At 38.2% G+C, this 17,686-nt stretch overlaps 1 protein-coding gene across 1 annotated transcript in view; it reads right to left on the bottom strand.

Moving 5' to 3' along the window:
- The window catches only part of LOC140464627 (general transcription factor 3C polypeptide 1), a 67,342-nt gene that overhangs the window by 40,152 nt on the left and 9,504 nt on the right, over nt 1-17,686 (bottom strand). Inside the window, exons 5-15 of the mRNA XM_072559948.1 lie at nt 15,365-15,461; nt 13,909-14,032; nt 12,352-12,507; nt 9,861-9,976; nt 8,080-8,518; nt 5,025-5,239; nt 4,122-4,261; nt 3,151-3,304; nt 2,819-2,922; nt 2,333-2,517; nt 957-1,295 (exon numbers count right to left, since the gene is read on the bottom strand). Of these exons, the coding sequence (XP_072416049.1) occupies nt 957-1,295; nt 2,333-2,517; nt 2,819-2,922; nt 3,151-3,304; nt 4,122-4,261; nt 5,025-5,239; nt 8,080-8,518; nt 9,861-9,976; nt 12,352-12,507; nt 13,909-14,032; nt 15,365-15,461 (2,069 nt within the window). The remainder of the gene's footprint in view (nt 1-956; nt 1,296-2,332; nt 2,518-2,818; nt 2,923-3,150; nt 3,305-4,121; nt 4,262-5,024; nt 5,240-8,079; nt 8,519-9,860; nt 9,977-12,351; nt 12,508-13,908; nt 14,033-15,364; nt 15,462-17,686) is intronic.

The raw sequence follows: 17,686 nt of genomic DNA, 5'->3' as shown, positions 1-17,686 counted from the left end.
ATGGGCGTTTCTAACAATCAGCAATGGATTCATGGTCATCATTCGATTCTTAAGTTCAGATTGTTATTGAATTCACATTACACCATCTGCCATGGCAGGATTTGATCCCAGATTGCAAAACATTTGGGTCTCTAGATTAACAGTCCAGCGATAGTACCACTAGGCTGCTGGTCAAGACAAAACAAGTGCTATAACTGCAACAACAATATCAACTTAAGAGTTTGTGATAGTACACACAAACATAATTCCCACTGAAAAATGATACACTGTAGATCTTATAGCATTGGACCAGGAGAGAAGAGTGAATGAGAGAGGTTGAATGCGAATTGGAGGGAGAGTACGTGATGTAAGGACTTGTACGGGACAAGTACAAATGGAAGGGTGAGTGGGTGGAGATTGTGGAAGGGAGATGTTTTGGGCGGGGGAGGTGTGAATGGGGGAGAGGGGACAGGAATTAGAGACAAAAACAGAGACAGAGGCAGAGAGTGTCAAATCTCATCTCACCAGCCTCCCTCGAGTGACTGTAAAGTTGAAACGTGGCTCCTCTTGCAAAAAGGCTTTGCAAATCTTTATGTAGTATTTGATCACCCTGACATCATTCCATTGGATGGAGGTCCTAAGGATTTTGTGTTTTTGTCCAGAGGTTGGGGGGGGGGTGCACTCCCCATTTAATTGAGTCCAGTAACCAAAATCGCCTCTTGATAAAATCTGGTTTTATGTATTTTCCTGAGATGAGTACTAAGATGGTGTAGAATACCCAGTTCCTGTTGCCATTAACAAATGATTCCAACTGTGAGCTAAACTAATAATTTGTTCTACTGGGCATCACATGAAAAGCATAAAACTATGATCCACTGACGAGAGTTGTTTGACGAGCATTCCTTTAAACTGATCACTCATGTCTTCAATATGATGGAAATGAACATGACTGAAGATTAGTAAAAATCTCAAATTACCAGTGTCTTTGACATGCAGATATTCTATATCCCCTTCCCACTGGCTATCTTCACCCATCTCAATCGTTGATGTTCCTGCGATTGTTCCACCAGCTGCTGGACTGTTCCCATGTTTAGCAGTTTCGGTATTCTCATTTGATGCGGATGTGCCTTCTGCTTCTGCCGCTGTAGGCTCCTGGGTAGAGTTCGCTGATGCACTGACTGAAGGTGCAGACACAGCTGCTTCCTCTAACTTCTTCCGAAGAGGATGCCCATACACGATGTACCACAGGAATGTGTGAACCAGGCGCAGCCGAGGCATTTTGGGAAGAAAGCCGAGCGAACGCCCAAGCCCTGGAACTGAAGGAAACAAAGATTTTTAAAATTACAGGTGAAAATGTAAATGATATGTATTTTTGAAAACCCTTATTTCAGGCAGAATTACAATTTGCATAACAGCTATAGCATGATGTAGCGGGGAATAAATAACAACAAGATGTACAAGAGTAAAGTATTAATAAATTAAAAGAAAATAGGTGGACTAAACCTAAGTGTGCTTTATGCAATTTTGAGTTCCTATTATACAAGTAATATTAAATTCATGAGAATAACCCACGTCTTAGGATGAATTAGCCATTTAACAAGACAATGATTGATCTGATTGTAGTCTCAATTCCATCTTTCTAACTGTCCCCATAACTTTGATTCCTTTGTGCATCAAAAATGATGAATTAATTCAATGAACCAACCTCAACTGCTATCTGGGAAAGAGAATTCCACACTCAAATCCCTCTGTCTTAAAAAGGAGACCTCTTCTTTTAAACTGTGCCCTCTTAATCTAGTCTCTCTCACAGGATGCAGAGGAAGTCTTCAAAAATAGGAATTTTTTTTACTGGAGTAAAGGAAACCCTGAAGGCGATTCAACTGAGGATTTGAAGTAAACTGGGAAAGATCACGTAATTATTTGGGAGTCAGAAATGGAGAGTCATCAATTTGAAATTTAAGATGATGAGAAGACAGACTTAAATAATTACTTTGTGCAAAGATTTGTAGGCTCATGAACACCATTTGTTACAAAAAAAGACCCACTTGAAAATCAGGCTAAATATTTGAATAATGTAAAAAGCCTTTAATGAAGAACAGAGCAGGATTGCAGGCCTAGTTTTGAATTGGCAGGGGATTGGATTGGGTTGGGATATCTGGTCGGCATGGACAGGTTCGACCGAAGGGTCTGTTTCCATGCTGTATCTCTCTATGACTCTCTATGACTGAATTTAATATTTTCTGTGCTTTAAGCATTCATTCTTACAAACAAGATTTAAAACAGATTGACTTCTAACCTGCAAAAAGTAACTAACTATGATAGCTCTCTAAACACACATGCAATTTATTTTTACCTATAAGAGGATGGTAGTTCTTCAGAGGGGTGACACCCATTTTCTCATCAGTTTTACTTGTGGAGCATTTGCTGGTGGTCTCGGCATTCCTGTTTTGCTCGGAACCACATGATGCAATCACTGAAGCACTCTCTTTTGCTTGTTTCTCCTTTTCTTTCTGGGCATGGAGTTGCAACATTTTCATTCTATAAAGCAAAAAGGAGTTTATAATCCCACTGCAAATACGACACCATGACCCATCTGCATACATGCAGCAGCACCACATCACACTTTTGCCATATTTCCTGCTCACGTTAGCTTTTAACTCGCTAGTTTCATTTCAGTGAGAAAGAAAGGCAAACTAGCCACCTACAAATTAAAAGCAAAACTCTTTTCCCTAAACTGAAAGGGATATATAAAATCAAGCTGCTGTTCGCTCTTAAGAATGTACAACCCCAAACAATTCAGAAATTGTAGTTGGTATAAAATTACTCATTCGCGACTGACCTATGCACGGTGTAAGAACTGGAGATCCTAAATCGAACTTGTTCAATTGCACTACTCACAAGTGGATCATTGGGAAGCACAGACGGATGGGCCACAAACTCTACCTAGGTAGCATTGAAACAGAGAAATTTTAACTAGATGCATACGTGAGGTGTGAAAATATCATCTTTGGAAACTGAAACTACTGTACAAAAGATCCTTAATAGATTCCTTTATATAAAACATAAAACATTCACTTTATTCATTAATATCGATACAAAGTGATTTGCCGAAGTTTAGCAAGTTTTTAAATTATAGTGTCCACAGGAAAAACAATTAGCTTTCATTTAAACCTTTTTGCTGATACCATCTTGTATAACTGTGGTACGGAAGAGTCGGAGCAGTCCCTCCTGTGATAACTTGTGGACCATTCGCACGATAGATTTCTTACAGCACCTGGTGACGACACCATCCTGCTTCTCCTCCTCCATGATCATCTTCTGCAGCCTGGAGGAGAAACAAAATAACATTTTTCTACAAGTAAATTCTACTTTCTACTAGCTACCTACATTATTGGGTTGTCTGAAAGAAACATGGGCTTAATAGTTAAACATCAAACTGTCTCGAATGTAATTCAATGCATATTTGCTAAACCAATTTTTGGACTATCTTTGTCTCCCCTCCCCCTATCTCACTCTTAAGTAATTGCCTTCAGCAACATTAGTTTCAGTTGGCACAACAGGTAAATACATTATGGGCTCTTTTAAAGTTGCAGGTATAATCATATTGCCCATGCAAGCGAAGATGACATAATGACATGGGTGCGTCGAAGAAATCTGAAAAAATTATACCATAATTTAAGATCAAAAGAAGTTAAATGAATTCTGGAAGCAGTTCATCCAGGTTCAAAGAAAGTGAAGTTAAACATGTTCGTTATCTCTTTAAAGTATTTTTTAAAACACACCAATATATCACGGCTCGTTTAATTTATTCACTTAGTAGTGATTTATTTGTTGTAATCTGTTGCAAATTCCCAATGCTATAACAGAAGCAGAAATACAGAAAGGCATTCAGATGGATTTTGCATCATGTTGTGTCTAATCCATTTCAAAGAAAGGTTGTGTTTCAAACAAAAAGTAATATTGAATCATCAGGATTTGCAGTAAAACTTTTTAATATGTTGCAAGTCTAGAAATAAATGACATCTTAATAAATTTTGACAGTTGCTTCTCCAGAATCAATTGCATTAATGAAACAGTTGTTTGGTAAAGCTTCAACAGACTTACTCGAGATTTATATGTTAACATAATGCAATAAAACTTACGAAAACAGACTTTCAATCAGTTTCAAATTCCGCACAGCTTCTAATATCATGTTCTGTCGTTTTAGCATCCTAAAAGTTTCATGAGGCCTCTTTGACTGGGTCTCCTTACATGGTTTCCTTTTCTTTCCAAGTCCCTTCTCCTGAGAAGATAAATGTAAAAAACATTCATATGCATGATAATAAATACCATCCAAGCTTAAGCGACTATCTAAGCCCAAGTGAATGGCAAGTCCAAACATACCATACATACACATCACTAGTTTGAAAATCCACTAACTGAAAACTCCAGCAAAAAAAATATGCAATGTAGCAGGATCGTCAATTAATAAAATAGATAATCAACAAAACTGGTTAGACTTTGCTATTTTATAATGTGCTGGCCACACATTACTACCCTAGATACTGTAATAAACTGAACATAAAGTGGGTCCATGTGATTACACGGAGAAACACAATAATACTGAGGTCTGAACTGTTCTGAAAACTGTGAAATCCATGTAAGACTCTGTTAATTCATTTTTTTAGATTAGAATCAGTCTAAACATTATGGCACAAACAACAGAACACAGGAGGCTAACACCTTCAACGTCTTATCTGGGCTTACACCGATTGTTACAGTTAACGTGAGAATATAACTTTTTAAAAAAGTTTTGTGATTTACATATGAAAGAAGTGAAACTATCATGGTCATTCTAACAGATGAGAGACATAACAAGCAATCAAGGTATTTTTCAATGTATAATTTCAGTTACATCACACTGTAAACTTTTGTTATAAATTCTGTGTCTTACGATCTTATTCTCCACAACTACCTGGTGAAGGAGTGGCGCTCCGAAAGCTAGTGTTGGACTATAACCTGGCGTTGTGTGATTTTTAATTTAGTTCTGAAAACTATTTGCATACCTTTGCTTTTTCAACTTTAACCTCTTCAATAACAACATCCTCCTCACTTAGACCGTGCACTATTTTGGTACAAGAGGTACAGCCCGGATTCTCTTCTGAGGAGTTTAACTGAATATCCATTTGCTGAAATTCTGTGGAGGACTCTTCAACATTTTTGGCAATGTTTTGGGAAGCCATCCTAGCAGTTGTTTTTAGTAAACCAGATAATGTTCTACCTGCATAAAACACAAATTAATATAAAATGTTATTAATTTACATCTTGGCACATTAAAAAAAATCCAAGCAATTGAGCTTTTTCCTCAGTGAGGAATATTTCACAAACTATAAGCAAAGATCTAAGCAATTATGAAAATGTACCCCTAGTGTGAAAGAAAACAGGACATTAGATACGTTAAACATGATCTTCCGTATTTCCTACAGTGTGTTCAAATACAAATGAAAAGGGTGTAATCCACACTGGGAGAACATTCTTCACTTAAATTACATTGGCATTAAGAGCATCCTCTGTTTCAGTATACATAAAGATCACTCTCTGGGACTGAAGCCCCATTAAACAGAGATCATAGCAGATACAGGTGATACAAAAAAAAATGACATAAATTAAATCACTGATCAACTAGAAGGAACTGAATTGTGTGGGGTATATTTATTTTTGGATTGGAAGAATGAGAAAAACATTTTTGGTCAGTTGGATATTTGCAGCGTGCAAAGACCAATTATAATAGACAAGAGACTTCAGATTAGTTTGTCTACATGCAAAGAAAATATTTGCTCTAAGAGGGAATACAGATTTTAGAATCAGAGAATCTGTATAGTGTACAGGCAGGCCATTCAGCCCATCCAGTCCACAGTGAACCTCTGAAGAGCATCACACCCAGACCCACCTCCCTACCCTATCCCTGTAACCCTGCATTTCCTATGGCTAACTCACCTAACCTGCACATCCCTGGTCACTATGAGCAACTTACCCGGCCAATCCACTTAACCTGCACATCTTTGCACTGTGGGAGGAAACCGGAGCACCTGGAGAAAACCCATGCAACTATGGGCAGAATGTGCAACCTCCACACAGACAGTCGCCTGAGGGTGGAATCAAACCCAGGCCCCTGCCACTGTGAGGCAGCAGTGCTAACCATTGAGCCATCGTGTTGTTGAGTCACAACCATATTCATCTGTGCTTTGGCATAAGACTGTTCAGCTCGGTTGGTTGGAGGGTTGCTTAATAATGCCAGTTCAATCCCTGTAGAGGCCGAGGTAGCTCTTGGGGCTAATCTCATTCATGTCACAACATAACCGTGCCATGATTAATAGCTGGATTAACACAAGATATGTACCAATTTATATTTCATTAAATTGTATTTTAACAATTTAACTATGATTTTATCAATTGAAAAAGATTGTTTGTGCCAACAACTATTCTTAGCATGACTGAAATTCGTTGAAGCTCTCTGCAACATTTTCAATTTTTCACCAAGTCTTTAACTCTGTTATTACCTGATGTATCACTTTCATAAAATGTGATTGGGGATCCTTGTCCTTCAAGTGTAGTTCAATACACTTAGGACCAGAACAGGCCAATAGTCACAATATAGCAGTGTGATGAAAGGTGATTTTTTTTTTAAAAGTTTTTCCATTTTAAACTCGTGGCATATGGATTTGGTCTACTTGTGTGAATGCGTTTAATAACTAACTAGGTCAGTCTTGCCAGTACTGTAATCTTGTATTAGAAAGTAGATGACAAAGACCCTTGGAGGGTTAAGGAAATTTGTTTACACGGAGGTTAAGAAACAGAAATCATTAAGCCATCAGTTTAGCAGAGACTACGATAAGCAAACTTTAGTAAAGATTTAATTAAAAACTTCTGAATTCAGTTCCATAACTGCCCAACAGAGGTCAAATGCAAGAACAGCTTTTGCTAGAAAAGGAGTTTGTTCAAAGTAGTTCACCAAATTAATTACCTCAGTGTAAAGGTTTTAGTTTCTGAAAGCATTCAAACCAGGAGTGTTTGGTTAGAAATTGCATTGGATTCAAAGCTGAGAAAATCGAAAATCTCAGTTTTGAGAGTCAAAGAAAAAGGCTTTGCAGCTTACAGAACCATAACAGGAAAGCAGTAGTTAAAATCAACATATAGATTTAATTGTAAAGTTACTCTGGATGTTGGTTAACTGTAAAGTTATGGTGTTGGGGAGTAGATGAGATTTTGTTTCACCAGGTAATTGAAATTTTTTAAACTGTTGTATTTAGATGGTGGCCAGGTTTCAAGTTCCACCTTTTCCATAGGTGTGTAATAATATCTCTGAACTGGCTGACTAGAAAATACCTAAATAACTACATTTTGACTGTTTGTTTTATTATTGTTTTAACTTCTGTTTTATTGTTAAAAATAAACCTGCAGCTGGCTGTGCTTATGTTTCCGTGAAAGATCACTACATTAAATTAAAGGAAAATGAAATACAATCAAGCCGTTAGATTGAATTCTGAGATTGACTTGACCAGCACAAACATCAGCTGGGATCAAAACAGGAAGTAGGCAGAGTAGAACCTAGATTGACACAGGATTTCATGAATCAGAACAAGACAGGGAAGGTCACACAACCAGGATAATTCTTGGGCTGAGAGAAAATCACACAGGATCTCTTGATTCTCTGGCACTGGCAACACAAACTCGTTTATGAACAGTGACAAATAAAGATGGAAGCAAATACATGCCTAAAAAGTCCAGGCACATTCATCACTTTCAATAGAAATCAAAAAACTTTGCAAAGAAATGCACCACTTTATTATCACACTAGAAGGAGAAAAAAAAGGTCTCCAATATGTGATTTTACATGCATCGCAGTATATGTTGCATCAGATGATTCCCAAAGAGAGAACCAATTTTTATTTATTTAACTGTGACTTAAAATAATTGGAACAGTTTGCAATAGCAAAACATCAAGCAACTTAAGATATCAAGGTCCACAATTCTTACCAAATATCCTGACCAATTAAAAGATTTTGTTGCAATATAAATAATTCACCATAAAGGTACAAAAAAAAATCACAATTCACTGACCTTTGCCCAATTTTGACTTGCGACCTTTTCTCAGTTTGAGCTTTCTTAATAGTGCACTTTTAACTAATTTCTTTCCTTTGTATATTTTCTGAGAGGTAGTACATTTCTTCCCTCTGTGCTCTGAATGAGAAGACTGTTTGCCCTGCACAGGAACTGGTGATAATTTCACAGGCTGCTTTCGATCATGATTTGCCTTTGATGAGCCTTCTGATAAATCCTGCAGCACACCTTCCCTCTCAGGCAAGTCCTTCACTGGTAATACAGCTTGCTGGGGGACAGGTTCCGGTTCGGCATGCTGAAGGGGCAGGAAACTTGTTATTGCCAAACGCTCACTTCTGGCCTTTTCCTTTTCAAATTGCTTGCTCAGTTCACTCTGCTCCACAAATGTCTTAGCCACGTATTTAGTTGTGCGCTGACGACCTTCGTCCTCCATGAAGCCCTGTTACAGAAAGGCCATTTGCACTTAGAACCAGGAGATACATTAACTGTCCGTTCTCATGCACCTGCAGTTTTATCAATTTGGACTCCAAAACATTTGGAAGTCGAGTGGAAAAGACAACAGGTCCTTCCCAAGGGACTCGAGAGGATGAGATGTACCTAGTGAAGGTGGAGTTCCACTCAATTGGCTGCAACTGTTTAATTTCCAGTGGGAAATTTTTCCACAGGGCAGGGGCAAGATGAAAGGTTTTCCCACTTCGAGAGCATGTGGCCAAGATGTGCTTTCCAAGGGACTGCCAACTATAATCTTCTTGGTGAAACTAAGAAAAAAGCTCCAAACATTTCCTAACAAATCAACCTGAGGGAGTCAATGTCGCTTACATGCAGAGGTCAAGGTTTTGGGTCAGAGCTGATGAACTTTCTGTTAAAATACTCTTTAGCCTAAAACGGTCTGTGGGCACCTCAGTTTAGCAGCTGTGCTCCGCTCCTCCTGGCGGGAGACTAGTTGGAGGGGGTCAAGAGGATTATGCTGAACAACGTTCCCTCTAGACTGCATAGCCAATGGGAAGGGCTGTACATGCCAGAAAATCGTTTCCGCCGCCGGAAGCCACTGCCATACAGGCAGCTTGAAGATCCGCACCGTGGCAAAAAATATTATAGTGAATGCTACTGCCAAGGTACCTTCGAGCTGCACTGAGCTTCAGTCTAAGTGGATAGAATCCTGGTTCGATACTTGTGCTGAGAAAATAAACGCCCTGGAATTCCAAAGCTTTTACATTCAAAAATACATCTGCTAGAACTAACCTATCCATTTGGACATTGGCTTTCAGGATAAACTAGAACAAAATGGGGAAAAGCTCCTCTCCATACAAAACCAAATTCGGTCATGTCAAAGAGTTTAACTAACTGCTCAATCATTAGTGGCCTTATATATTGCAAACCCGCCTTGGCTTAGATACAGAACCTGCAAAAGGATCAACTCAATCTCAATCCCCATTAAAACAAAATGTCACCAAATCAATGCTGAAGAGAGACTGTCCCCAGCATCCAAGAGACTTCATTGCTTCTTTAATTTTAATAAGACTCCATTGACACGACACCAACTATTGGTGTGAAGGTTTAATGTGTTTAATGTGTAGATGGTCATTTAGTTATTTTAGATTTATATCAGACCATCCAAATTATACCATATAGCAGTAAGGAAGGAGGAGAAAACAAAATACTGTGAAGCCAGGAATTGAGTAGGATAGTTGGTGCAAAAAGTGGATTGTAAACATGAAGCAATAATTTTATCCTTTGTGTAATCTGATTAGGATTGATATAAACCCATTTCCATGCTTTACCGTAATAACTTTGTATCTTTCCAACAAACGGCACAACATCCGACCTTCAAGTTTGCCAACATTCAATGCCAATCGGATTTCAGTCTGTGAAATTCCTTTGGTGCCTCTTCTTTCAACTAGAAATGCCAAGAAAATAATGATATCTTTCAAAAGGAAAAAGTTTAAAATGTCACCATGTCACTGAATCTTCATAGTGTGCTACAATAGCAACTACATTTAAAAGTAGTCACCATAAAGTGCGTTGATTTTCCAAATATAAAAAGGACACTTCGTCAACTATATCATACACTGTCCTATCTTGGACTACCCTTTCAATATTCTAAAACTCTGGTTACAAGTTCCAGTTGTAGTGCCTTCATTTCCCAATATCACTTCAGGGAATGTTGGAGCCACCAACCCAAATAAGGACTTTGCTGTCCACATTAGAATTATTTATTAGTTGACTGTTCTTTTGGCCCAGATTTTGAACATTTATCATCAATAAACTCAGCGAAACTGACAGCAATCTGCACATGCTTAGATGTGTGTCAGGATCCAGAAGTTGTTGTCAGCAGTGCTACAATTCTACAGAAGATACAGCATACAGTCCCCTCAGAGTCAGCAAATGGATGAAATTTGTTGGTCTCACTCTGAAAATTTATGAAAACATCACGCATTGTTTTGAATGAGCTAGAACTGGCTTTTTAAACAAGTTAATAACTAAAGTTAAATACTCTGTGATTTTTGAGAAGATTTGTAGCTCAGGTTGAGGTTCAGGTTGTAAGTTTGCTTGCTGAGCTGGCAGGTTTATTTTCAGACACTTCGCACCATGCTAGGTAACATCATCAGTGAGCCACTGGTGAAGCCTCACTTTGAGGCTTCACTCTTTCATTTTGAAGAGGTGACAAAGAAGATTGATGAAGGTAGAGCTGTATGGTTATCTATATGGACTTTAGCCAGGCGTTTGACAAAGTTCTGCTTGGTATACTGGTTAGCAAAGTTAGATCACATGGAATTAGCCTTAAAAATTTATATCATATTTGGTGCAATCTAAATTTCTCCACTGCATTTCTTAAGAATTGCATTTTATTTTTCTAAAAATATGCAGCTTTAAGCTCCTGTCAAATAATTTATCTTATAATCTGAAATTTTAAAATGTTCAAGATAATGAGATATTTAAATTTCCTGGTTTGCTGTCCCAGAGAATACTGCAGTGTAATTGGATGCTTACTCTGCTTGCTGATGTCATGTTGCTGTCATGCTGCTATATGCCTGGAGATTCCTTTAAAAATAGCCAGGCTTAACAATATTGTAAGTAGAGAGGAAACCAGCAACAGAGATCGTTAGGTATTTGTAGGTGCCTCTTCCCAAGATCCATAAGACGTACAGCAGAAGTAGGCCATCACCTCATCAAATCCACTGCATAACTCAACAAAGTCATGGCTGATCTGAAAATTCTTAACTCCACTTTTCAGACTTTTACTCACACCGCTCCAGATCATGGTCACACCTCACAAAGTATCCAGGTAACTTACCCCCTCCCTGACATGGTGCAATGTCTGCAGGTCAGTCTGCTGCTCCTCAACTCAGATTCAAAGTTACTTAAACTGCAAACACTTGTAAAGTGGTGTTCTCTCTGGATTACCTTGATATCCAGCATCTCCCACGTGCTGCAGTACTAATATATCACCCAGTCTGCCATCACTGTCATTTTTAATTTATTATTTATTCACTCCAGTATCCCTATTCTTTACATGTTATTGCAATTATTTTATAGCTGTATCAATCTTGTGGGTAACAAGCTATTTTTGAGAGAGAGAGAGAGAAAAAAAGACTAGAGGCCTGAACACAAACTTAAGATTTTTCTTTTACTTTCAATACTGGATACACTCACCAATCAGCTGTTCTGTTTAGTTGAAAGCAACCAAACCACTTTCTTTCCTTTCAGCCCTCAACTCCAGCAATCAATTGTAAGCCCCATAGGTTGGCTACTTATACATGAGCCCAGCAGCAAGGACTTTTTTTTTGCAGTTCTTTGCAAAGTTCAGCCCACTGCATTTTTGATGCACGAAGTTTCCTATATTGGGCTTGCTACACACAGGGTGTGGCATTCAATTATCCAAATATTGAATTATCCGGCAAGATCACAAGGTCCCAATGCTTGGATAAACTATGTCAGTCAGCATTCGATTAGCTGGAATTCAATTAATGGAATGAAATAATCCCCTCCTGTGTCCTTCAGATAATCAAGGTTCTTCTGTACTTAGTTGAAAAGGATCTCTTCTTGCTCACTAAGTGGCTGTTGGTTACAGTTAGAATAAAATAAATAGATTCATAAAACAAGTTTAGAGTATTTTCATTGCAATATTTCTTCAGCTTTGAATTCTCAGCACATACAAGGGGTATGTATTATCTGCAGGAAGACTTGCACATAATCTGACAAGGGCAGTACATAAATGAGTGATTTGTCTAAAATGCAGACTTACAGCTTGCCACAATTTTTCAAACTCACTTAATTCGTAAGCCTGGGTAAGCATATCTCGCTCATAAACGACATCCATTCTTTCAACTGTCTTATTAGCTTCATCGTCGTCGTCGTCATCTTCATCATCTACCTTTTTCCCATATGGCTTTATCAGTTTCAGACATCGAACAATAATCTGAGTTCCTGAAAACAGTAATGGTCACTTCAACACTAAATTATTTAGAGTTCCAATTCATTCCCTTCATGTTAAGTATTTGGACATCAGTTATCATTAGACCTGAAATAAAATCATAGTTAATCTACAAAGAGATATTTCAAAATCTTATCTGACACCAAAATAAGACAATTGCACATTTGCAGGGGATGCATCCTGCAATGGTTTTTCTATAGACTTTGAAAATTTTTAATTCTAGCTTGGACAAGAGGCCAAACCCATCATATCCCAACTAGAATGAATTCACAAGATTGAGATCAAATTTAGATTGACACGGTGGGCGGCACGGTGGCACAGTGGTTAGCACTGCTGCCTCACAGCGCCGGAGACCCGGGTTCAATTCCCGCCTCAGGCGACTGACTGTGTGGAGTTTGCACGTTCTCCCCGTGTCTGCGTGTGTTTCCTCCGGGTGCTCCGGTTTCCTCCCACACTCACAAAGATGTGCAGGTCAGGTGAATTGGCCATGCTAAATTGCCTGTAGTGTTTGGTAAGGGGTCGATGTCGATGTCGATGTAGATGTACATGTAGGGGTATGGGTGGGTACGCTTCGGCGGGGCGGTGTGGACTTGTTGGGCCGAAGGGCCTGTTTCCACACTGTAAGTAATCTAATCTAATTCAGCAAATCAACTACTGATGTTACAATTCAGAAATATTAAAATTCCACTATGCTGCTAGATATTGGCTCTCTTTAAGGTGATAACTTAACAAAGTTTTCACCCATTGTTCAGATTCAATTTCATTATTTCACATGAAAGGCTACTAAAAGGATTTACAACAATTTGTTCCTAATGAATAATTTTTAATCCAGTTTCTAAAATAAGCACTACTGAGTCACAGTGCAAGATATAGATAAGACTACAAAAACTCATCCCTATCCTGGCATACAAATTTCAATATCTACAGATACAGATCAGAGACTGTAGCCTGAGAATGTGTGAAGTGCAGTAGGTATAAGAAATTTTCTTTTAAAAAGATGCTGGAACACAGGTAACAATTACCTTAACATATTATTCAGGTTCAGGGTTAAGGTTAGAAAGTTAAGGTAAGAAAGTTCTCAAATCCCAAGTTCACAATGGCTTGGATTTCTACTTGAAGCTGCAGGTCATCCATGTGGGGGAAATCATATCACAGGTCTTCAGTGCATTCTGGAGGAAAATTAGGGCCCCTAAAATTATATCAAACTCTTGCACTAGCATGTCGGAAATTCCGAACTGGAGGTGACAGTATAACCATAGGCTAACAACGTTCAATTAAACCAGCTCTATCAAGATTGTACTGTAAACCTCTAGCTATCCAAACCAACATCTAACCTGCACTACGGATAAGGATGGGACACTGCAGTTGTCAAATATAAATTAAGTCTTGATTACCTTTCTTTGTCACACATGGTCCTCCCTCAGGATTCAGGTCTTTGAGGGGAACAGCAACCACCTTGGCTATTCCAGCAGTCACCATATACTGATAAAGCTTCTTAAATGTTCTCTCACAAAGACTCTAAACAGAAAATAGACAGCTGTAGTTCAAAGAAATGGTCTTTTGTGTGCACAATTATATATTTAATCAAATAAAAAAAAGGAACTAAAAATAACACCAGTGCATTTTGAGTGGTTTCATTGTTTGGCTTAATAAAGTGGTGTAGGTATATTTCCCTACTGGGAACAAATAATTTGACAAGTTGCATAATTAAAAGTAAATCTGTTGCCGATTTTGTTTTTGGTCAGATATAAATGCAAGTGAAAACAGGTGAACAGATGTGTCATTTTCAAAAAGATAATCTTAAAATAACAAACCACAAAAGCCAAAACAATTGCAAAAAAAGTCAAAATATTATTTAAGGAATGTAACACACTTTTGCCACTTAGAGCCTGATACCAAATTCTTGAGGAGAAGATAAGGCTGCAGTTAAATTCCAGATATCTTATATCTGAAGCTTTTATTCGAAGACAAACCATTATTTCAAGGTTTCTTTGCAAAGCTTCAGAAATTCTCTCACTTCATGAAGTGTGGTGGGGTGATATCAATGATACAACTCTTCAATAAAATAATGACTTATTATCGCTGGTTTCACAAAGAACTTTTCTAACAGATGATTTCACCCACACGTTTTCTTGCTGCTTTAATATTTAATGAGTCAGGAACTTAAAAATCAAGTAAAAGCAATTTGTCATCACCAGTCAAAGATAAAAGTTTGGCTGGACATCAAAAGCAAAATTTGGTGGAGGCTGAAATCTTAAACTGAAGTAGAAAATGCTGGAAATAATCAGTTCAGGCAGTACCTATGCAGGGGAAGACAATATTGATGTTGCAGGTCATTGACCTTTCGTCAGAATACATTCAGTATTGCAATAAAAGGTCAGGGACCCAAGAAAGGAACTTGGGTTTTCTCTCCACAGATGCGGCCTGAGCTGTTATTTCCAGCATTACAGTGTTTACATTTATTGGTTTTAATGCCTTCCTGCCTCTCCCCCAAAAACTACACATTGCAGACTGGAACAACTGATGAGAGTCAGTGGGATCACACTTGAAGAATGACTTATTCAAAGTGATATAGTTTGTTCCAAAGACTTCATCTGGTGTTTAGGACAAATGACAGCTTCCACAGGGAGGCCAGCACGGCACATTAACAACAGCTATTGCTAACACAAGTGCGCCAGAGACAGTAAAAAACACTGTACCCTCCGACATCAATGGAAATTAGATCAGAAATCAGAACAGAAAGCTACCAAAGATAAGTTGCATAGAAACAAAATGATAAACCATGACTGCCAGCACCTCAACCTTCCACCCCACCATATTATGCCACTGATTGTCTTTTGAAAAACCTACCAGCTCATCCCTGAGAGTCAACATGATTTCCATCTGATTGGGCCGGTTGACAAGGATATGGGAGATTTTTTCCATTAAAATATCATATTTGCTTCTGCTGCATAATGGATAGAAAAGTGAAGCAGTGAATAAAGAATGAGCGAATTTCATAACATCATCGAGTGGAACAACACAGGTTACACAAAACCCACTTAAACCAAAGGAAGCTCCATGCAGCAACAGTCTAAACTTGCTACCTTCAGGTACACTGTCATGAAAACTTTTCAGCTCACGCATGAGTTAACACTTTCTTGACCCTTGATCAGTACTAAAAATGCAAGGTATTCATTGGAACACAGAAGCAAGAGTGGGCCATCCGGCCATCCGGCCTGCTGAGCCTGCTCCACCAATCATTAGTATCACAGCTGATCATCCATATCAAAATCGCTTTCCCCCACACCATTGCCATTACACTTTTTTAAAAATCTGTCAATTTTTACTACAGAAATAGTCAATAACTGAGTATCCACAGCCCTCTGGGGTAGGGAATTCCAAAAATACACACAAAACTTTCCTTGTAAAAAGAATTTTCCTTTTCTTGGTCCCAAATGTTTTCCCCCTTATTCCGAAATTGTCCAATGTTTCTAAACTCACCAACTGGGGAAACATTTATGCTCTTAGCTCTTTTACTAAAAGCAAAACATTGCGGATGCTGGAAATTTGAAATAAAAATAGAAAGTTCTGGCAAAACTCAGGATGTCCAGCAGCAGCTGTGTAGACAAAAAAGCAGAAAATGCAATGGGTCCAAAATGACTCTCTTCACCCCATTCTTTGAAACTCTAGGGAATACTGACCCAGTATTTCAAATCTTTTCATCAGGAACACAAGTTGCAAACCTTTATCTCACACTCTCAATGACAATATTCTTAACAAGGTAAGGGGGAACAAAACTGCACAAATTACTCCAGGTGTGAACTAACCGAAGTTCTGTACAATTGAAGCAAACCCTGTGCTTCAAGGTGAACATACCAATTGCCTTCCTAATTGTTTGCTTTTAGTAACAATAAAATTAGACTGAGAGTGAAATTATCAGCACTTTGGGTGTATCTTTACCATATGGACTGCAGCAATTCAAGAAACTGGCTCACCATCATAATCCCAAGGTCAAATTGGGATGGACAAGAAGTGATAGTCTTGTCAGAAACACATACATCCAAAGAGTTAGTAAAAAAAAATGGTGAGCAATGAAGGGACAGTGTTTTGCACTCATTATGCCAATAGCAGCCCACAGTGCTTTTAAGCAGAGTCTTGCCATAAGTCTGCATCTGATGTAGTACAGTGTGTCCATAGCATCACAAAACTTTCACAGCACAGGAACAGGCTACTTGAGCCTCCTGTTCCAGGATGGACAAAAAGAGCTAAACAGCAAGAATAACATGGTTTCTTAAAAATCCCAACATGCATTAACTTCTGAAGGAAGAAGATTCCATACTTGCAAATTAAAATTTTCAGGCTTCTTTGATAATAATTACGTTGGCCTCAACCTTTTCCACCATTGGAATAGTGGAATAACTATATGTCGAAGTACCAACTTTGCATTTCAATGGTTCGTCTCTCAGTGAGATACTGCTGCAGTGCAGCCTATGGAGCAGCAGGAGAACTTGAACCTCAACATCCAGAAGTGTGTGTTTAATATGCTCATGTACTTTCTGGAGGATTCTACCTAATTTACTCCAATGTAAGTCAGCACTATTAGCCTCATCATTATTATTAAATCTAAATCAAAGCACAGCATAGGTAAGGAGACCAAAACTGCACATAGTAGTCTGGGTGTGGTCAAACCAAGGTTATGTACAACTGAAGAACCTTTCACCCTGCACATGCTTCTCAAGTAAACACATGGAGTATAGGCAAATGAAATAAATGTGTCTTTTCATGTAAAATTTCACCCTATCCAAATTAGAGTTAAGATGCTAGAGAAATACCAAAGTAAACTTTTTTTTAAAAAGAGCAGTGAATCCTGAACGTAACACTCATTGATGTGATTTGATTCTAGCAGCTTGTCACTAAAACAATTAATTCAAAGTGAGATTAATGCTCTCAAAATATGGCACTGCAATATTACAGCATGTTGCAGAGGTACAAGTGTTTAGTTATAAATCCATACTGTACTCTGCCCTTGCAAGCAGAGCTCTGTCTATTTGCTTATCACATTCTTATTTTAAACAACTTGATGAGGAGCTAGTGGGATGAGAATTTCTTTTGCCAAAATTTTTAAGTGCCATTTTTAAAAATAACTGTCCTTCGGATTGACAATATTTCTTCACATAACCAATGTGGATA

This window comes from Chiloscyllium punctatum, chromosome 40 (assembly GCF_047496795.1).
Source record: "Chiloscyllium punctatum isolate Juve2018m chromosome 40, sChiPun1.3, whole genome shotgun sequence".
NCBI classification, from domain to species: domain Eukaryota; kingdom Metazoa; phylum Chordata; class Chondrichthyes; order Orectolobiformes; family Hemiscylliidae; genus Chiloscyllium; species Chiloscyllium punctatum.
This window is presented reverse-complemented; position numbering and strand designations above follow the sequence as displayed.